At 36.4% G+C, this 23,002-nt stretch overlaps 1 protein-coding gene across 3 annotated transcripts in view; it reads right to left on the bottom strand.

Annotated features, from left to right (window-relative positions):
• Positions 1 to 20,740, bottom strand: part of LOC143410339 (ATP-binding cassette sub-family A member 9-like) — a 73,894-nt gene extending 53,154 nt beyond the window's left edge. For all 3 annotated transcript variants that reach the window (XR_013092720.2, XR_013092719.2, XM_076871146.2), the window contains exons 1-11: positions 20,460 to 20,740; positions 18,453 to 18,554; positions 16,461 to 16,674; positions 12,107 to 12,271; positions 11,409 to 11,512; positions 10,445 to 10,671; positions 7,902 to 8,043; positions 6,892 to 7,077; positions 5,896 to 6,043; positions 2,545 to 2,713; positions 5 to 63 (exon numbers count right to left, since the gene is read on the bottom strand). Coding sequence is in view for 1 of the 3 variants with exons in the window: in XM_076871146.2 (XP_076727261.1) it covers positions 5 to 63; positions 2,545 to 2,713; positions 5,896 to 6,043; positions 6,892 to 7,077; positions 7,902 to 8,043; positions 10,445 to 10,671; positions 11,409 to 11,512; positions 12,107 to 12,271; positions 16,461 to 16,674; positions 18,453 to 18,548 (1,510 nt within the window). In the remaining 2 variants the exon portion in view is untranslated. The remainder of the gene's footprint in view (positions 1 to 4; positions 64 to 2,544; positions 2,714 to 5,895; positions 6,044 to 6,891; positions 7,078 to 7,901; positions 8,044 to 10,444; positions 10,672 to 11,408; positions 11,513 to 12,106; positions 12,272 to 16,460; positions 16,675 to 18,452; positions 18,555 to 20,459) is intronic.
• Between the last annotated feature and the right edge of the window lie 2,262 nt (positions 20,741 to 23,002).

The raw sequence follows: 23,002 nt of genomic DNA, 5'->3' as shown, positions 1-23,002 counted from the left end.
TTACCTCTTAAAGCTTCTACTTTTTCATGTTTTCCTGTAAATTCTTTTTTAAGATTATTGATTCTGTAAAAGAGAAAAAACAAATGGAACTGTTTTGAGGAAGTTACGGAGACCAACAGAGGCTGGATAAATCAAGTCTTTGAGTTTGCAAGAAAATCTAAGGGTCTTTCTTTCTTTCCCCATTAAGTACAGCCAGAAGCATCCAAAGCATCTTGTTAGAAGCAGCACCCCCTGCTCACCACAACTTGGACAAGCTACAAACGGAGGGGTAGGGAGCACAAGGAAGTGTGTCAGTACGAGGGCTGTGGCAGATGACAGGAGCTGAGGAGAGCTGGATGTGAAATAAAAAAAAGAAAAGAAAAGAAAGTAGCACGTGATAAAAAGAAAGAGCTTTATGGTAAAAACGTCCTGGGTGAAGTCCCAGACGTGTCACTTACCAGTTCTGTTACGGACACTGTGCACCCAAACCCCACTGACTCAGCACCAGTAGGATGGGATAACAAGGTCACTGTCACACAGGCCTGATGTGTAGAATAAATGAGAAAGGACATGCAGAAAGCAAAAAGCTTGGGACAGAGCAAACCTCCATGAGAGGGGAAGAAGAAGACAAGGAAAAAAAAAAAAAGTTTAAAACCAAGACAGGTTTTAAAAAGAGTACCTAGGAAAGATTTGGAATGAGTGGAAGGGCTACTTTAAACCGGCCCCTTATTGTAGATTATCACAACAAACCAGCAGGTGGGTTGTATCAGTCTGCTCAGCCCCATAGTCCAAGTGTTTAAAGGTCAGACATTCACTTCTCATAGTTCTGGAGTCTGGAAAGCCTGAGACTCACGTATCCATTGACTTGGCTCCTGGTGGACTTTTAGTACTTGCAGAGGTGGCCTTCTTGCTGTGCCTCTCTGGTGGTGGGAGTGTGCCTCTCTGTGTCTCCTCTTACAAACATGCTGAGCCCAACATGAAGGCTCTCCTCTCCGGGTCTCATCTAAACCTAATTAGTTCTCAAGGCCTCTGTCTCCAAATACCATCATTCCAGGGGTTAGGGTTCCAACGTATGCAATTCAATTCACAGAACTGCTAACCTTCCGTGAGATGCAGCAGTGACTTGAGAGGATCATTAGTTGCTGCCACGACTTTGAGTTGGGCCTACAAGGGTTTGAATAAACTGTGAAGTCTTGGGCAAGTTGCTTGGCTTTTTCTAGCCTCTCTTTCCTCATCTTTTCTTTTTCAGGAAATCATAAGTATCCATTTGGTCTATTCCTTCATTTCATCTAAGCCATGCAGATGCCGGGCTCTTTCCATAAGTTTTAATGGAATGTTACCTTGCGGTTTAGGCAGTAGATTCTAGATTAGGTAGAAACTTCTCTCTGGATGCTATAATGATACATTTTAATTGACATTTCAATCTTCTGCCTTCTCTTCTGAGAGTTGATTGTGAGCTCTGCTGGCTTGGACTCTGGGATAAAATGACCTGGAGGTGCAGAGCACTATGAACTGATCTGCTGAATGACGCAGGACGGGGGGGCTTTGGGATCCCCTGCCACAGACAAGGCCTCTTGGACCATCCTGTCAGCCAGCCACGTGAGATTCTGCTCCCCATGCCCCCACCCATTGCTAGAGATGACTTTTCTAGAGCAGGGACAAACCTTGTGACCTAAAATTCACAAGCCTTTACTATCCTTTTTCTTGCCTGTTGAGTAAATCAAAATGCCTTCTTTCTCTAATCAAGGATTTCTATTACTGCTGTGATAGGACTGATTCCTTCCCAGGCACTAGAAAGAGCACAAATCTCAGCGTTCCAGCTTGGAGGGAGATCCCCACCCCGGAGGACAAAGCAGCACCTCAGGAGGAGTGAAGGGACACTACTCTCGTGTCTGTTTGTACTGGACGTGCAGTTTTGAGTTTAAGTAGATTAGTGGATGAGCTGGATCAGAAAAGCTTTATTGAAGGGTGACATGAACACAGCATGAATGATGGTCAAAATCTGAGCAAAGATATTAAGGATTTCTAGCTGCTCGGAAGTCAAAGTAACCAGCAATGAATGAAGTATGAGCATCACCTCCAAGTCAAGGGTGCCTGGGGCTGCTACCGCCCACTGCTCACCTTCCCCTCCACCTCTCAGGAATCTCTCTCCTTTGCTGTATGCTCTGCTTTCTTTTTTTTTCTCTCTTTCCTTAATCTTATCAACTGGTAAGGGAAAAGGAGAAAGAAAAAATAAATCACGGATAAAAAAGAGATGAGGTTAACAAGGGGGATGGTGGCATTGTCTATCACAAGGAGAGCAGCAGAGAGGAGAGAGAAAAACTAGGAGAAGAACGAGATGGTGACAGTTGTTGCTATGCCACAAGATATTAGTAAATCAAAATGCTGAGAATGCTAGGAAATAAAGTGCCATTAAGGGTGAGAGCAGCCTCTCAGGAGCGCGGGAGGCTGGCGCAGGTGGTGCGAGGGGCCCAGAAGGCAGCCTTTGTGCAGCACTGTGTTGCCTGGTGGATCCCTGGTCTCTGACCTGTTCTCCATTGCACCTCCATGTGGTTTATTTGTTACCTGATGGCTTCTTTCCCATGAAATTCTGGAGACACTGGTTCAAAAGAGTCATCCCATGAAGGGTCAGAAGGTGTTTCATTCTCAAGGACCACGTGATTAGCTCCTTGGTGTTGAAACCAAAACGAAGACTTCAGGAAAAACCAGGGAGAATGACTATGTCCAAATTTGTCTACATGGGCAGGATGCAATTTAATATCAGGTCAGGCACCATCTCAAAGATCATAGTCCCCCTAGGGCAGAGTGTCAACGCTTTGACAGTAAACCTGAACCCACATTATCACCTTAGACTATTATGGTTGTTTAACTGCTTTTGACATATAAAGAACAATGAAGAAAAAGTAACTGGAATGTTACCATCTGATACAATGTTTCTAAAATGAGAAGAATGTAGCAAATATCCTCAAATCAGAGTGAGATGTTTCAGAAAAAATTAAATCTGACAGTTAAGAACAACTTCCACTTGGATTTGGCAGACATGGTATGTGCTTGCCAGAGTCCCTGGCTATGGTGAGATATAGACCTTGTGTCACAATGCCAGTGGTGTTTTATCAAGTCAGTGACAGAAGCATCTACAAGATAAGCTATCTCAGAGAACCTAGAGGAGACTATAGAAGTAGGCAAAACATTTTAAAAATAAAACAAATGGAGCAAATGTATATTAAGAATGAGAAAAATGAAGAGCTTCCTTGTGGTAATTCTCATCAAGGTAAGGGTAGCTTTTGATCATCATTAGTCTTGGAAGGAATAGAGTAGGAAAAGAAATAGAAAAGAAATAGCAAGAAAAGAATAGAGAAGAACTTAATGAGCTCTGGAAGTGTTCACAGATAAGATGGATGATCTGGTTGAGCACATTTCTGAGTTGACTTTTATGTACCATGCCAATTTATTCTACCAAGTGTATTTTTCTGGTTTTCTCACTTTTAAAGGGGGAGGAGGAAGAATATACTGATTGGTTTTAAAAATACATTTTCCATACTAATTAAGTATGACTCCAGAGTAAGTATCATGATGGTGAAATTATCTATCTCCCTCAATTATGTACCTACTGACTACTTGCAAAATATTTTTCAGAGAAATGAAAATTTTCAACAAAATTGTCAACATTAGCCTTTTTCATTTTCAGTCTATTATAAAGTTTTAGAAATTCCAACTCAAAAGAGACTTCAGAATTAATCTGAGTAAAACTGTGTGCAGAATGAATCTCCAATAGGACATCCATTGTTTCAAGGGATGGAAAATATATCATCTCCAGAAGCCAGAGATTTAACGTATGGAGGCCTCAATGGTAAGAAACAATAACTTCAAACTGAGCCCAGATTAACTCCTTATTTTCCCACTCTTCTGGTGTTCTTATTTTCTATTTTAGACAGAAGACTGATGTTGTAAAATGACAGCCATTGTTTCCAATATGACTCTTGGAATTATTGTTAAAAATGTCACCTGGTCACAGTCAACCTATTCTCAACAGTTACCTTTGAATGCTATCATCTAGTATGGTGTATTAAATTTTATTTTAAAAATATAATGCTACCGGGCTGGGGTTATGACTCAGAGGTAGAACACTTGCCTAGTGTGCATCAGGCACTAGGTTCAAACCTCAGCACCACATAAAAATAAAATAAAAATATTGTATCTACCTATAACTAAAAAATAAATTTTTTTAAAAAATATAATGCTATCTAAACACCATGTATGTGTCCTTCTTACTCTAAGGATAAAGAAAGGACTTTTGTTGTCACATGTTTTCATGAAGTTCGGATACACCACATCATCTATTTTTTCTGGTCACTTAATACAGTATCCTTGTGAAAATCAACACAAGGTTTTCTGGAATAATTTATCCCAATGAACTACAGCTAGATGCCATTTCTGGAAATTTCCCTTTCAATAGAGTTTACAAACTATTTCTAATTTCTACAAAAATCTTCCACAAGATGATTTTCAAACTCATAATTCCTAGCTAGCAAAACACAGATTTCTTCTTTTTGGAAAAGAAGTGCTTGTCTCCCTGGGCTCTTACAATACCTCTTTTGATAATCATGTTTTCTTCAAAATTACTAGAATTGGTTTGGCAATCTTTTCTTCAATTACTTAGAGTAACCTAATTTTAAAGATCTGTCAATGTTGATAGAGTTTTATTCAGCCATAAAGAAGAATTAAACTATGTCATTGCAGGAAAATAGATAGAACTTAAAGCATCATGTTAAATGAAATAAGCCAAACTCAGAATTTTTTTTTTTATCTCATATGTGGAAGCAAGAGAAAAAAAGGAGGGGTGGGGGAGGGAGGGTTCCCATGGAAATAGAAGGGAGATCAGTAGGACAGAGGAAGAGGATCAGCAGGAAGGGGGAAGGGAAAGGGAAGGCACTGTGAAACAAAATTGACCAAATTATATTGCTATAATGTGTGCAATTACACTATTGTGTATAATTATAATGCAACAATAAAAAAGTAAAAAATATTTAAGATGTGTCAATGCAAAATAACCTCATTTAGGGTAACTGAATATCCTGGTATTCCCTTCATACATAAATTATCTTAAGTTTATCCTTGCAATATTCTATGTACTATTAAAGTTAGCTAGGTTTCAAAAGTTAATAGGGTAATTACCTTTACTTTAATAGGTAATTGTCTTTACTTTTTTATTTTCCAAATTGTTTCATTTCCAGAAGTTTTTCATATGCCAGAATTTTAGATATTATTATCCTGTTTTCAACTTGTCTTTTTAAACTTTTTTTCCTGTTTTATTAAAGCATTTTGTTTTCATTTCTAAGTTTCTACATATTATTAATATCATATATTTCAAATTTTTTATTGATCTTGGTCAGGCTAAATATGTTCTCTTCTATTTTTAGGGTGACAAAATCTTTTTATTAGCATTCATCAATGTTGGATGTTAATCAAATTTTAGTGTGTATGTTAAGATAATGACATTATTTTCTTTAATTTGTTAAGATAAATTCTGCTGCTGGAATAAATTTCACTTGGTTATTATGTAGTGACCACATAAATCATTGTTGTAGTGGATTTGTTTCTGTTGATTTAGGTTTAATAACCAAGTACAAATCTGAGGGCTACAGGTTTCTTTTTCTTGAACTATTTTTATATTAACAGATTCATTATCCATAATCTCTTGCAAGTGTCTCTTTTTAAAAAGAAACAGCCTTCAGTGTTAGAGAAGAGCCAAGACTTAGATGGCAATTCTACATACAGAGTGCAGAATATTATCTGTCCTGTTTTAGAAATTTAGAAAAAATAACTAGATAATTTATATACAGTACATTGTAGACAGTTATTTTAAATAAATGCAATTGATGATATTGTATTGAATAAAACCATGCTTCTACTTACTGGGTAAAATTTTGTCAAAATATAATGTCAATACCAAATAGAGAAGAGCATCAAAGACCAACATGAAGAGAGTAGCTATTATTAGATATGAGGAGTTTGAAGAATCCAAATGGACATTAGAATTCAGGTCATAGTCCAAATGTATAAGCTGGGAAAAGATATGCAGAATTTTAAAAAGATTAACATAGCATTAAATTTTTAAAGAAATAATTGATACACCATTAAAATGATCATTTTCTCATTTCTTTCAGACATTGGGGTTGCAAAGATAAATCAAACACAATTTGAATCTTACATAGCTCAGATCTACGGGCATGCAAAGCAATCGACCTATCTATCTGCAAACCACAAGTGACAGCACAGAGGTCTTCTAGGAATTAAAGGAACTCAAGTGATGTTCCAGTTTAACCCAATGCAGGACTTCATTAGGATTAGGATGGAGATAAGGAGGCTGTCTGGGAGGGGTCTCAAATCCAGCACAAAAACATGGAGGGGTGAAGCATACTAGCATTTGAGCAGAACGATTTCTAATTGAGCCATAATAAGATTCAATGAGTTACCATGGAACATAACTTTCCATTTAGCATTTTATAGTCATAATGTTATAACTAGAATTAGCTTTTCTGAAGAGGTTCATCTTTATAATGAAATGACCAGTTAAAAGTAAAAAGAGATTTATTCTAAATTCCTGGCTTTCAAATCCTTCAATAGTTTTGAGGGTCATGTTTTCTAAATTTAAATCAGACAAATGTTCACTAGGGCAATCAATTACAAGTAGAAGCTGATCCACAGCAACCATAGGATCCTATATTTAGTGACTTAAGAAATAAATAATTATGCAAAGAGAGAAAAAAAACCAAAAACTATTGTCCCTTAAGCGTTTATCTTGACAAAAGTCACATGTAAATTGTAATGCTTAGTACATGTGGCTTGAATTATTGAGGAAATCTGTTTAGAATGTTCCCTAAAAAGTAAAAGAGTTACCTTAACTCTTACCTGGGCCATTCCAGCAGTGAAGGCAAAGGGGCTTAAAAGACAGAAGGTCCATTCCAAAAATGCAGGAAGATGTCTGTACAATGCTGTGAATCCTAGGCTCCCCCAAAAGATGATAAGGAGAAAGATGGCCAGGCCGGTCAGGAAAGGTTTCTTTATCAGTACACTCATCAAGAAACCCAGAGTTATCTGACAGAAGAAAAGCACTTCAGTTGGAATAATGCTGAGTAAAAAGCTATGTTTTCTATGATTTAGATGAGAGTCCCCCCAAGGCCCTTCTGTTTAAAGGCTTGGTTCTAGGCCCACGGTGTCTTCAGTAGTTTGGCAGAACCTTTAAGAAGTAGATTCTAGTGGGAAATCTTCTGATTACTGGGTGTGTGCCCTGGAATGGGACTGAGGAGCCTCAGGGTCCCTTCTACTTTCTTTCTTTGCATCCTGGCCATGAGATGAGAGGATTTGATCCACCATGCACTGCTGCCGTGATGTGCTTCCCAATCACAGGCCCCAAAGAAACAGGGTCAACCAACCGTGGACTGATCATCAAAACTGTGAGCCACACCAGGTATTATGGTGCACGCCTGTAATCCCAGCAACTCAGGAGGCTGAGGCAGGAGGATTGTGAGTTCAAAGTCAGTCTCAGCAATTTAGCAAGGTTCTAAGCAACTTAGCAAGACCCTGTCTCTAAATAATATATAAAACAGGCTGGAGATGTGGCTTAGGGGGTAAACACCTGGATTCAATCTCTAGTACCAAAAATAAAACAAAACAACAGCAATAATAAAACTAGTGTCAAAATAAAACTTTCCTTCTTTTGAGTTGATTATCTCAGGCATATGTTTTAGTGATGGAAAGCTAACACAAAATTACAAAATTTCATCAGTTTTTTTTTTAGTAGTGTCCAGAAACTGTTTCATGCAGACAGCAAAAAGATCAGAAGAGATGAAGACAGAGTAAGTGGCACATGATTGGAGTGAGAGACAGAGAGAGAAAGAAAATGAGAATTACCAACTTACCAAGGACAGGCCGTAGAAGAGAAACAGAATAAAGACCACCACGAAACCAGTTAGGATGACAACTTGGGCAGACTTTATAATAAGAGCCATCAAAATGGCCATGATAAGGATGAAGCTGGCATATATCAAGCCCCAGGAAAGCCTGCCAGAGAAACAGAGCATGGATTCAGTGTGCTACCATTCATTCATTCATTCATTTAGCAAGTGGTTTGTGAGGTTCACCATTCTATCAAGGATAAAAAGGAGACAATAGCTAACAAATCAGAAAACTTCCTTGCCCCAAAGCTCATATCCTACAGGGAAACATAGGCAATAAGCAGCAAATTGGCAAGATTGACAGCCAATTGCAAATTAAGAAAAAAGAAAAAAGTGGGTAACAAGAAGTGTTTATCATGGGAAGCGTTTATCATGATCTTTCAGGTTGGGACACCTTCTTTAAGTAATTAACAAACAACATGGACAGAAAAAATAGACAATGAATCAGGGGTGAGCAAACCTTTTCTCTAAAGAACCAGATCATACATATTGAAGGCGTTGTAGGCCGAACAGGTCTGTGTGGCAATTACTCAATTCTACGCTCGTAGCACACAAGTAACCCTAGACAATATGTAAGAGATGTGTGGCTGTGTCTCCAGGAAAATGTATCTGTAGGTAATGAAATTTGAATTTCCTACAAATTTTCGTGTTCCACATAGTACTATGTTTTAAATTTTTTTTTCTCAGCATTTAAAATGGAAAAGTCATTTCTAGTTTGCAGATTCTATAGAAATAGGGTGCAGTTTACAACTCTTGGTATAGATGGTTAGATACAGATGCAAATACACAGAGACATAAAACATAGATAGATACAGATAAACAGATGGATATAGAGATGTGTTGTTTCTTACTGTTAATGCCATAGAAACAGGAAGAAAATTCTGTATGGTGGAAAAGAATAAGCATGCTTATCACACAGACCCAATTCAAATTTTCTCTGCTACCTTGTAACTAGATAATCCTGAGAAATGGTTCGTTAATCTCTTTAAACTTAAGTTTCCTTCACTGGGAAATAATAAGAGAATTAAATGAAATCAGGTATTTTATGGATTTAATATGGCAACTGGGCCAACAATGGATTGTTGGTGTTCTTTTATTTAAAGCAGAAAATGCTGTCATGTTTTGGGAAGTCTGGTTACTAAGGCCCCAATTTTAACAATTCCCTTTTCATCATGCACTGTTCTTTTGAAATTGTTCAGCTGCCTGCATTTTGTAAACTTATCCTCAATTTCATTCAAATGCTATATGAATAAAAGGTCATGGAAGGGAATAAAGACCTGACTTTTTAATCCTTCCTTGTTACATTTTTTTAACCATATATATTGTTTTTCTCTGGCTCTTTGAAGATTTTCATTATCTTTTAAAATATAGTGACTGTATTTGCTTTGATATCATGATCTATCATTTTAATACCAAAAAGGGAAAAAACATCCATTGTAGACCAAACCAGCAATTCATCTTTTCTACTTCTAAGTTCAGTATATTGAACACTTCTGCAGGAAATAATAATAAATTTGGTAAATATCAGCAATATAAAAAAATGTATAGTGTTCCTACTCAACAGTGTCTTTCTTCTAAAGACTATTTGGCATGGGTTGAACCAATCATGACTTTTGTATGTTTTGTCTGACATTGGGAATAACACCAGAACATGTAAAGGGCAAATTCAAGACTCACACTATTGCCTTCTAACTCCATTGCCCCGCTTTCTCCCGTAGGGTCTAATACATCAGCTGGCTAAACTCATGAAAAAGTTTCATTGCTCACTCCCTATTCACAGGTTGGTGTCCAGGCTTGCAGCTATTGTCCTTTAGAACATATGCTGTTCCTCAGAATTCTACCAACAGCTCTCTCATATCCAGTCAGTCTTCCTAAGCACACATGAAGCACTTTAAATATGGTTCTTTCTTTAATCATCATGACCCATGAGAGGTAAATATGACCACCAGTGTTTCACAGAAAAGAAGACTGAGGTTTCAAGAGTTGAAGTAACTAGTTCACAGTGTAGCTACTAAACGATGAGACCACCCGTGACTTTGTCTCCCAGGCCTGTGTCCTTCCCACTCTGCCCTACTGCCTCCACTAAGGAAAGTGTGGTGCTCAAACACAGATCAGCTTTCTTTTCTCAGTGTCATCCAAGTACTCATTGTGGGGCGAGAGGGAATCACCACTATTGACACAGTGTCTGGAATAGAGATTTCGTTGTGCATCAGAAACCTCAATTCTGATATATTTGGGTTCACCCAGACATGATAACTAGGGACTAAGGGTCGTCCTCTGTACTTTCAAGAGCCCTGAGTATTAGCAGAGTATCTATAGGACCAGGCTTTCTTTTAATTAAAAAATAATATTTTTTCAGCTACCAAGCCAATAGGTCCATCACCTCCATTCATGCCTATTCATGTAGAACATGCTAAGTCTAAACACGATGCTTTACAGTCTAGGGAGTCCAGTCAGCGGAGCTCTTCCGCCCATGCGGCATGGTGGACTGTAGTCACGCAATTTACCAGAATGCCGACTCTCGAAGTCCCATCATTGTCATCAGCAACTTTATGAATTGCCTCTCTTGTGCAACGTTGACTGAGACGTAATATATCAATGAAGAAAAAGAAATAATGCAGAAGAAAATGAAAAAATCAGTTGCAATTCCTCCTTGGGCAATAAAAGGTAGTATCTCCATGTTTAATCCAGTAACTGACATCAGCTTGTCCATCACGGAATGATTCACTGCAACCTAAAACAAGGTATCAGTGGACAAACCGTTAACACCAATCTAATTACGGCCTCATGATTTTTCTCTTAATCACAAGGATGTCTACATTTCACATTTAAATATATAGACTATAAATGCCCTTCAAAATGGATACCTTGTAGTTCCTGGAGTTTCTGGGTTTCACCTTGATTCCTTAGGACATCTCTAGTTACCATCCTCACCAGACAAAATTCTACTTTTGTTTTAATCTGAGCTAAAATGACACTTTCTTAGGAAATCTTCTCTGATGGATTTTAAGAGTATCTCTTACTTCAGTGATTGCCTAGTACAATATTTAAGATCTCATGATAGACAGAGGAAATACTGGGGAATGGTACTGTACAAATAATATCATGAGCATATATGAATATGTAACAATGAATCTCACTATTACTATACAACCCTAAGGGGGAAACCTGCAAAGGGGGGAGTTAAAAAAGAAATTACAAGATAAAAGAAAAAAATGCCATAATAAAACCTAAACTTTTATTATGTCTACGCATCCATATTTCCAACTCCCTCATTACCAGGCTCTCTAGAAGAAGTGCCCGTACCCTATTTCTTTTTCAATGCCTAGTAGTTGCACAATGGTTTGGATATAGAAGCTGCTTGGTATATCATGCTTAATTAATGAAGTGAATAAATGATAAGACAAGCCATGTCTCTACTCATTGGAATTTAATTCCTAATGCCACAGTTCCCATGGACTTAGTACTCACTTCTATGATTGCAGCATTAATGGCAGCCTGGAACGCCACGAAGCCTTTCTCCCAGAACACTGAACTTTCACAGGTGATTTTACTGGCAATTGCTTGACAGTGAGCTGCAAGAAAAGCAAAGCACACTCATTATTATGGGATAGGACAGTCTTGGTTATAGGAAAAAATCAAAATTTCCAATGTTCCAAAATGCGTTCAGAAACCACAATCATACATATTGCCTAGAAAAACTTCTCAATTGAGGGTTATGAAGCACACTTGAGGGGAACACACCAGAGTTGCCTTATTATTGTCTTTAAGACAAGCTTTCAATTATTTTTCATTTAATATTTTGGATCGTTTTTGTTCAACATTGCTCTTCTCTGGTTTGTGGCAAAAAAAAAAAAAAAAAAAAAAAATCAAGCAAACCAAAAACCACAAGCTTTTTAAAAGATGGGAATTATTGAACAAGAGCCTTTTCTTGAGGTTTGATTCAGGAGTAAAACATTGAAATAATTGAAAATATAAATTCTTACTGAAATAATGTAATTAATTATGTAGATTTTATTTTATTTAATAAGCGAATCTTTTATGTTGAGAAAGTAAAGTTGCAGACTGAGGGTGTGGGTACCTCAATTCACTCCAGCTGGCACACACCCTCCCTTGTGGTCAGTGACATAATCGCAAAAATGTTTCCTTTTTTCTACCAGGAAAGTTACCTGAATGGTCCTTGTGTTCTCTCATCTTAGGGATTCTATATCCCCAAGAAAATTTCAGATGATATGAGAACATATCATTAAAGATGACTCTCACCACGTCTACTGAATAATTTAAATCCAACTCATTCATGCTATTTTCATCAGGCCATCCAATGATTGTTCTTCCTGTTGGGCAACAAAAGGGAATCGTTAAGTAAGATTTCCATGTGGCCCCAAAACAACGTGCCTAATTTAATTGTCTTCAAGTTATGTTAGAGCTATTTCTTCCCTAAAGACAAGGCTTGGTCTAAGTAAGAGACACACTTCAAGGGAAAGTGGGGGATCCTAATGCTTTAGGTAAATCAGAAGTGTCATATGGCAAATATATGTACCTTTCCAAACAAAGTAGCCAATAATTTAATGCATAATGTATTTAGATAATAGCTCACCAAAGCATCCATTAAATTCATGCCTAGACAGACCTAACAGCAAAGTATATACTATTTCCATTTGACAGTGGTGGCATTGGGGCCAAATTTCCAAAGATAGCATAAAGTTGTTAAAATTTAACAGTGTTTCTTTAAAGACTGTGTGTTCTAAAATACTTAAGGTAAAAGGCGAGTACTGATCAAATCCAGGCCATTTTTTCTTTTTTTATTAATATCTTTTTTATTCATTCTTTTGAGTTATACATGGCAGTATAATGCATTTTGATGTATCATACATAGAGTATAACTTCCCATTCTTTTTAAAAAATTTATTTATTTAATTCGGCATATATGACAGCAGAATGCATTTAGATTCATTGTACACAATTGCAGTATAACTTTTCATTTCTCTGCCAAAATAATAACTTCCCATTCTGTGGTTGTACATGATGTGGAGTTACACTGGTCCTGTATTCATGTATGAACATTGGAAAGTTATGTCCAATTTATTCTACTATCTTTCCCATTCCCATTTCCCCTCCATTCCTCCCATTTCCCCATCCCAATCCAGTGAATCACCACTCCTTTCTCCCCAATACTGCCTACTATGAGTCAGCATCTGCATATCAGAGAGAACATTAGGCCTTTGGTTTTAGGGGATTGGCTTATTTCACTTAGCAGGATAGCCTCCAGTTCCATCCATTTACCGGTAAATGCCATGATTTCATTCTTCTTTATGGCCGAGTAATATTCCATTGGGTATATGTACCACAGTTTCTTTAACCATTCATCTATTAATGGGCATCTAGTTTGGTTCCATAATTTAGCTATTGCGAGTTGAGTTGAGCTGCTGTGAACATTGATGTGGCTGCATTACTATAGTATACTGATTTTAAGTCCTTTGAGGATATGCCAAGGAGTGGGATAACTTGGTCAAATCATGGTTCCATTCCAAGTTTTTTGAGGAATCTTCATACTGTTTTCCATAGTGGCCACACCAAGTTGCAGTCCCACCAGCAATGTATGACATACCTTTTCCCCCACATTCTAGCCGACCTTTATTGTTGCTTGCATTCTTGATGATTGCCATTCTGACTAGAGTGACATGAAATCTAAGTATAGTTTTAATTTGTATTTCTCTAATTGCTAGAGATGTTGAACATTTTTTCATATATTTGTTGACTGATTGTATTCCTTCTTCTGTGAAGTTCTTGTTCAGTTCCTTTGCCCATTTATTGATTGGGTTATTTGTGAGTTTTGTTGTTGTTGTTGTTTTGTGTGTGTGTGTGTGTGTGTGGTGTTTTTTGAGTTCTTTATATATCCTCTTAATGCTGTATCTGAGGTTCAGGTGGCAAAGATTTTCTCCCATTCTGTAGGCTCTCTTCACATTCTTGATTGTTTTTTTTGCTAATAAATCTTTTCAGTTTGATACAATCCCATTTATTCACTCTTGATTTTACTTCTTGCACTTAAAAGCAGTCTTGTTAAGGAATTCAGTTCCTAAGGTGACATGACACAGATTTGGGCCTAATTTTTCTTCTAGTAGGTACAGGGTCTTAGTCTAATGCCTAGGTCCTTGATCTACTTTGAATTGAGTTTTGTGCAAGTGAGAGACAGGGGTCTAATTTCATTTTGTTACAAATTGATTTCCAATTTTCCTAGCACCATTTGGTGCTAATGTATGTTTTTTTTCTAATGTATGTTTCTGGTGCCTTTATCTAGTATGAGATAACTGTATTTATGTGAGTTTGTCTCTGTGTCTTCTATTCTCTACCATTGGTCTTCATGTCTGATTTGTTACTCTAGCTCTGTAGTATAATTTTAGGTCTGGTAAATGCCTCTTGCTTTACTTTTCTTGCAGAGGATTGCTTTGGCTATTCTGGGCCTCTCATTTTTTCCAAATGAATTTCAAGACTATATTTTTCTATTTCTGTGAAGAACGTCATTGGAAACTTAATAGGAATTGCATTAAATCTGTATAGTGCTTTTGGTACTATGGCCATTTTGACAATATTAATTCTGCCTATCCAAGAGCATGGGAGATCTTTCCATCTTCTAAGGTCTTCTTCAATTTCTTTCTTTAGTGTTCTGAAGTTTGCATTGTAGAGGTCTTTCACCTCTTCTGTTAGTTTGATTCCCAAATATTTTATTTTCTTTAAGGCTACTGTGAATGGGATAGTCTTCCTAATTTCTCTCTCAATTGATTCATCACTGTTGTATAGAAACACAATTTATTTATGGGTGTTAATTTTATATCTTGCTATTTTGTTGAATCCAATTATGAGTTTTAGAATTTTTCTGGTGGAGCTTTTTGGGTTTTCTAAATATAGAATCATGCATCAGCAAATAGGGATAGCTTGAGTTCTTTTCTTCCTATTTGTATCCCTTTAATTTCTTTCTTCTAATTGCTCTGGCTAGAGTTGCAAGGACTATGTTGAATAGAAGGGATGAAAAAGGGTGTCTCTGTCTTGTTCCAGTTTTTAGAGGGAATACTTCCAATTTTTCTCAATTTAGAATGATGTTGGAAACCCAAGGCATTTAACTCACATAATTTTGTGGAATATATACTGTTGATAAAATTCAATATGTTTCTTTCTTCTTTATTTCCTCCAACCCAGCAGCTGGATCCAGAGGCTTAATCAAACTCAGATCTAATTCTGTTTACCACACCTTGGGTGGTGGCATGTTGTTCTATCAGAAGCTCATAACTTATGATTTTCTCTCTTGAGATATTGGCAGCTATTAATGGTCAGTGTCTAGATCCATAAATTCAGTGAAGGTTTCAGATTGGTGATGTTCTTCTATCACTTCTTTTATTCAGTTAGTACAAAACATATGAGTACCTTTCTATTGTCTATTTGGTCTGTGTAATAGTACCATTCACACAGAGTGTAAGATGGTATTTTGTCTTATTTATAAATTTTCACAAGAACTCATTCATTATCATCCTATAATGTGAAACAGGTGGATTTTCTTTTCATATCATTCTGGAAGCATGGATTTAAATATCAATTTGATGAGTTTTGAATCATTTGCACTTGTTGAAATACAACTTGCCCTGAGTTGGCTGCTGAGTCTTTTTGACATAACCCATTAGTTTTGGGGAGAGGGGGGGGCTTTCTAGCTGTCTGGAATGAAAAGCTTTCCCACCCTGTAAATTTCCTGTCCAAGAACTCTGCATCCTTTTTCTTCCATACTGATATCCTGAGTTTCAGGGATTCAAGGTGAGAGAATTAGACTATTCCATAGTAGCCTAGTTAGTATATCCCACTTTGCATGTACAACAGCCTCAGAATAACATTCCAACACTGCACTAACCAGTGTTAAGTACCGAGGTAGTTTTCGTTGCTGTTCTGAAATTGGCCATCTCTTCTCTCCAGTACATGCCTGTTCACTTTTAAGGAGGCCTCCTCAGGCCCTTCTGATACCCATGGCTTCCCTTGCTCTCCTACTACTCCCAGAGAGATATACCATGCCAAACTTGTAGCTGTCAGAGCTTCTTCCTCCATCACTTATATTTTGGGGAACAAGGAAACACTTGGTTACCTAGTTTTGTTGTAAATATTGCCCATGCAGTTTTGGCATTTCAATCTAGTTTCTCAATTTTTATGTATCTGAATAGATTAAAAAAAAAAAAAGCCAAGCTGGTACTCTCATCCAACCTTTCCAGAATGTTCTTTAAAAAGTAACATACATTTAAATAACCCTGGACTTTGTTATTTTGAAATGGACTATAAAGTGTAATATCCTTTTAACATAGAATTTCCTAAATAGGACACCAGTTAACAGAGTAAGAAAACCTCCTTATTATTGGAAAGGAATATACATTAATGTTTTTAATAAACACCAGAAACTTTGACATTGAACACAGTCTGTCAAGAAAATGACAATACAAATTTGTATACTTTGCAAAGAAGAAAATTATCATGAATTGCAAGAGAACATACCTTTCATGAATGGAGCAGAAGCCGCCTTGTTCATTATTTCTTGGGTAGTTTTGGATTCGGGTGCAAATGCAATAACATAATTAGAGTCATTAAATTTATCTACACGTCCCAGATCCAGATCCACTGAAGACTTTTGCGGAGAGTCATTAATTTGATGTAAATTGGAAGAAAGGAGGTATGCAAATAGTATTAAAAGAAATGAGAAAAGCCATTCCTATGTAGCAATCAGAGAAAAAAAGAAGCAAATCAATATGTGTTCTACCACAAATCACAGAAAACACTTCTCTTGCTCAGTTTGCTCCCCATTTTTTTCTCTCTCCTTCTGTCTCTGACATTTTAAGTGTCTGGATTTTCCTTTCTTTAATCTATACATTTTGAAATATGTACATTGTCCATCAAGACAGAGTTGTGATATAAATTCCAGTGATGAGTGAGAATCTTAGTTTATCATTCCTTAAAGCAAGGTTGGATTCTTCATGAATGTCCAGTAGCTTATAGTCATGCTGAAAAAGGCAGGTGTCTTGGAATAGATAAGCACCTTCCTTCAACAGGAGCAAGGTCCTCTTTTTATCTTCTACTGCCTGTATTGGCAAGAAGGTGGAAATATTGCTCCTAAAAAGCATTTTAAAATTCTTTCATTACTCTGACCAATTCTGGAATTGGAATTGCAATAGAATGCATTCAAAGTAATAAGAACCCACTTTATGATTTTAGTTATAATTCTAAACACAAGGCCTTGTCAAAGAGCTATGTGCCACATTTGTCACACCCAATATTAGCTATGTGTGATCTATGTCTACATCTATTGTCTGTCTATATTTTGAATGAAACATCTATGTAAAGTAAGAGCTCTTGTTATATACTCATATTTATATAATTCTTGCTCCATGCAGATTTCTTTTTTCCATCCCAGAGATTGAATACACTCACTGCTGAGCTACATCTACAGGCCTTTTAATTTTTTATTTTATTTATTTATTTTTATTAGTGAGACAGGGTCTTCCTAAGTTGCTAAGGCTGGCCTGAAACTTGCAATCTTCTTGTGTCAGCCTCCCTATTCACTGGGATTGCAGAAGTATTCTGGCCCTATGCAGAAATTTTTTATGCTTTCTTCACTGAGAATCCAAGTACTCAATACCTGTTTTCTGAATGAATACATATATACATACACACACACACACACACACACACACACACACACACACACAATGTTCATAAGATCATTAATACACTGGGTCTTGGATATGGGTATTCTATGAGCAATTTAATCACATTTTTATGTTTTTCTGAGTCTATCAAATTTTCAACACATAGCATATGTAATCATTATAATTAAAATAAGTACCATTTTGATAGAAGTAGAAGATGAAAATGTCATTTTCTTTTGCTGTTTGTCTATATTCCTATTATTTCAAAATGACATTGTATCCTAGTACAAAAGTTTAGAAGCACTATAGTAAATCTCGTCTTTTATTTTATTGTCACATAATATTCATACATATTTATGAGATAAAATGTGATGTTTTTATTTATGTAAATATTGGACCATTATCACCTCAGGATATTAACATGTCCATTACTTTATACTTCCATCTTTTCTTCATGGTTAATTCCTTTTTTAAAAAACTGGTTTTTAAACTTTGGGTTAATTCTGAATTAAATTTTTTCTCTTTGAGTTTGACCCTGAACTTTTGCCTTGATGAGATTCAAATGAATTCAGATGTTAGGAATCATTTTTGCATTATAAAGATATGGTTTCATTTCTCATGGAGTTTCTGAATATGAGCTCTTTAAAAACATCTCTAGTGAGACATATAATAATTGTATTTTAAATTTTATTTGGAAAAAAATCACAAAGTCCAGTATTTCAGAAAATAATCTAGCTTGTTTTTTAGAGTATAAGTGGAATATTAAATAATGAATATGGGTTTGTGTTGCAGGAGAAAATATTTTTCCTCTTCTAAATATAAAAACATGTAGACCGAATCATACCAGTGAGGTCTCTCTTTTCATCCTCCACTTTTTAAGACAGTTTTTGCAGAGAAGAGCCCATAACTGCTGACCCATGCTTATGTGTCTCTTGCTCATTTTGACCTATTTATTTTAAAAAGAGGAAATAAAGGAAGTAAATGTGAAGGTTTGAAATAGAAAACATTGTGCAATCAAATTAAAAAAAAAAAAAACACAGAGAGTATAACAGCTGTTTCCAATTGCATGCCTAAAGAAGCGTTTCTAGATTAAAAAAAAAAAAAAAAGTACAGATGCTTAAACTCGGTATTGAAAGAATAAAAGTGAAAACAACTATTAGATACCATTTACTCTTCTTTGGACTGATGAAAATTAGAGAGCTGATAGTGTAAGGACTGCTGTCCCCACAACATGCTGATGGGGTAGAACGACCTGGTCAGTTAGATGATTACTTACAAATCTATTACTACTTAGCAGTATCCTACCATCAACAAATTCTGATCCTACGTATTTATCTCAAGGAAATTCTTTATGGGCACAGGAGGAGACGTGCACAAAGATTCTCATTATAATGTAGAGTTGTGGCATGGGTATTATAAAACAAAGGTTGATAAATACTATCCAAACAGTACTATGTAGAAATTGGAAGTAATGAATTGATATCTACACATCAACATGAAAAATCTTTAAAACTTTGTGACAATCCAAAAACAAGAGAAAAGAAATGGTTGAGAGTTATACCACAATATTGTTTGTACAAGTTCACACTATGTGCAATACACATTTTCCAAATACATCCGGGAATTTATGGATCATTATCAAATATAATAGGAGGGTTTCTTTGGATAGTGGGAAGTAAGAATGGAGTTAGGTATGAAATGGGAGAGAGAAGTTAAAGGAAATAAATATCCCAAACAAGGCCTTTGTGTATCACATACTGAAGAGCATAGTTAACCTTTTCTTGATTCTGCATAATTAAAATCTGAAAATATCTCAAGACAACCAGCAGAAAAATACAAGCTCCACACCATCAATATCAAAGGCAAGTAGATAGAAAATGTGGTGGATATTTTAGAGAATTAGGGCTGAATTTGCCAGCCAAGTAGATGAGCTCCCTCTAATGATGCCATCAAGAGGCTACAACAGCTGGAAACCTTGACTAGTACCAAACTGCAGTATTCTCAGTTAAGAGATCCTGTGGCAAGACTTGGTGTCTAAAAGTAGTAAACATATCGCCCAAGTGACTGCTCTTCTTTCTTCCTGCAAATTAATACATGTGCAAGGAAATATTTACGAATAAAAACAACTGCATCATCTAACTGTAGCAAGAGTAGCTGTTTCTGATTAAGACTTATTTTTTCCACTACACATCTTGATGTAAATATCAGGATATAAAAATACCACTCACCATCATGCACAAAACATCAAGTTCACTTAAATTGCTCTGAATAGGAAATTGCATAATATAGAAATAATAAATTGGCTGTAACAAGTCAGTAATCTCCCAGTCAGAATTCTTGTTATTCACATTTGCACAGTAAATGTGATAAAAAATTCTTATACATGTAATATCTTAAACAAGCTCAACAAAATTATTTCCCTAAGTTTTCTTGATGAAAATATTCTCAAATCAGTAAAAAACAATGCAAAATCCAGAAAGTCTCATATCCTCTAACACTTAACTTTCCTCTGGCAGTGAAACTGAAAACCCACAAAAAAAGACTAATTCAAATAACTTTAGAAATAGCTCCGACTTGCAAGGAAGCAACATAAAGTTATATTCCTTTCAATTTATCCATTAGACATTTTTATTATATGTTCTACTTGTCCAAATGTGCTTTAGTCATAGGGCAAAATGGAAAATCTTAGTTCCCTAACCGTTTAGTTAGCCACACAATACAAAATACTCAGATGATTTGAAAAATAATTTACGGCATTTAATGATTTCCTCCCAAAGGCTTGGCATCTCTCTTTCTAGTCTTACTTTCTATTTCTAAATACAAAAGAATCACAATTTAGAGGTTAACTTACTCTCAGGAAAGCCGAAGCAAAAATCTAGAAACACAGTTCATCCCCGGGTCTCTGTGTCCTGGAGAATTCACATTCCTTTGGGTCACTACTACATCGTGGGTTTAATTTCATGTTTAATTGTAAATTGTTCCGTTTTAGACAGAGTTCCGAAGAGGATTATGGTCTCCATGCAGCCAGACTGCCAAAAGCTCTATGCTCACATAGTGACTCCTGTGCTGTTTTCCATTTCTTTGTCTCCATCCAGTTCCTCTGCAGGGAGTTCACAGTTGCAGATGGTTGGCTGAGTTTGCAAACATTAGGAACTATAAGCAAAGGAGAATCTAGCCTTTCTCATTCTCCCCCACTCCCTCTCTTTCTCTCTCTCTCTCTTTCTTTTCCATATTGGGCCCTAATGGGAGAGTTAACCCTCAACACAATCTTTAGAACAATGATCAACCAAACATTCAGACAAGGCAGAGCATAGCAAACTGAAAAGGAATTTATTTTTAATGACAAGTATAAATACACAAATTAGGTCAGAAATCGCAAAACCTTCCACAGATTCTTAAAAAATGAATCTAGAAACATGGAGACGAAATTGTTTATTTTTTTTTTCCAGGCAGCAAAGTAAACGCTGAATTTTCATCTGCATTTCAGTTGCATTGCATCTTCAAGGGGATAAAAAGCTGGAGAATCTTTGGAGCAATGTTATATAACAAAGTATATGTATTCCTAAAGCCTACAGACTTCTTATTTCTGTAAGAGGCCTCAGGAAACAAGCTATGTCCCTATTGGCAACCACTGGCTTTTAGTATATCCTGTTTCCAGGAATGTTAGAAAAACATTTATACAATTGATAGATGTCATTCTTTTTTGAGCATCTTCTGTGAGCAGAAGACAAGGCTATCCCAAAATTTCTCAAAATTCATGGAGTTTGTCTGGTCAAAAAGTAAGATGAAAAAGGGTCATTATCTTTTTGCTTATACCCAGCGTCTGTTAAATTCTTGTGTGCTAAAATTACTTCCTGAGCACACAGCCAAAGGTGAAATGTAAGTTCATACAGTTCTTAAAAACTCTCTCATCTGTGCCCCATTACCTATCATCCATCCTTTCAATATTTGTTCAGTTATATTTACTCGCTGTTAATTATATGAAATTCAGAAATTTCTCAGCAAGTAAATCTGTGGAAGCATATTGAACTCATCGATACAACAATAAACAACCTTTGATTGTTTCTGTACAACGACTATTTCTGTAGAGATAAAAACTATCTCATATAATAACATTGTTAACATTTTGTGTTCAGAGAATATAATTTAGGAAATTTCATGTTTCCTAGAAGAATTTTGGTCTAAGTTAAAGGTTATAAATTCTGGCCCTTGCTGCTTTCTGTTCTGAGCTCTACCTATTTCTTCAATGTGTTCCCTTCTTCCTATGTAAGCACCTTATTGTGTACTCTCCCTGGCACTATAACAAGGCAGGCTCACCTTTGCTAATCTTCTCTTCAACATTTTCTTGTTTACCTCTTATGTAATTACTCTTCTAAATAAGCTTTAGAGTTGGTTTACTAATTGAAATAAATCTTAGGGCTGGAGATACAGTTTAGTGGTATAACACTTGCTCAGCATAAGGAAAGTACTGGATTAGATTGCCAGCACTAAAAGGGAGGAGGAGGAGGGGGAGGAAGGAGGGAGAAGAGGAGGAAAAATAAAGAAGGAGGAGGAGGAGGTGGGGGTGAAGTGGGGAGCAGGAGCGGAAGGAGGAAGAAGAAGAAGAGAAAGCAGCCAGGGAAGGTAGGCATAGGCCTATAACCTCAGTGACTCAGTGATGGGCATCTGAGAATCACAAGTTCAAGATCAGCCTTAGCAACTTAGAAAGGACCTAAACGACCTAGGGAGGCCCTGTTTCTAAATAAAAGACAAAAAGGACTAAAGGACTGGGGAATGTGGCTCAATGAAGTGCTCCTGGATTCAAACCTGAGGACCAAAACCAACCAAACAAAAAACTCATAAAATTCAAAAATAGAATGCCACTGATTTTATTACATGATATATTTATTTCACAAGTATTTCTAGCATCTACTATGTATAAGAAAAACTTAAATGCTTCAATATATATATGCATTATATGTATGTGTGTGTGTGTACACACACACACACACACACACACACACACACAAACTTTTCTTCAGTGCTGTGGATCAAACTCAGAGCCCCACACATGCTAGGCAAATGTCCTACCACTGAGCTAAACCCCCACCCTCACATTTAAATAGTAATACATTTGATCCACATAGTGGCTCCATGAGGTAAATACTATTATAACTTACCCTGCTTTCTAAATGGGAAGAGTGTGGTCTTAGAGTTTAAATAACACTGCAATTCACACAAATAACGAGGAGCAGAACTTAGGCTAAAGCCAGATCATTTCTAGAATCTAGAGCTTGTTATGAATGCTATACTTGCAGTCTCATTTGTGTGTCTCTGTTCACTGGATTATTCTCACTTACGTACACACATTTTACAGTTTTTGTGGTACTTTGCAGAAATATTTTCCACTGCCAG

Source organism: Callospermophilus lateralis, chromosome 11, assembly GCF_048772815.1.
Source record: "Callospermophilus lateralis isolate mCalLat2 chromosome 11, mCalLat2.hap1, whole genome shotgun sequence".
Lineage (NCBI taxonomy): Eukaryota > Metazoa > Chordata > Mammalia > Rodentia > Sciuridae > Callospermophilus > Callospermophilus lateralis.
The sequence above is the reverse complement of the archived record's forward strand: the minus strand, read 5'-3'. Positions and strand labels throughout refer to the sequence as shown.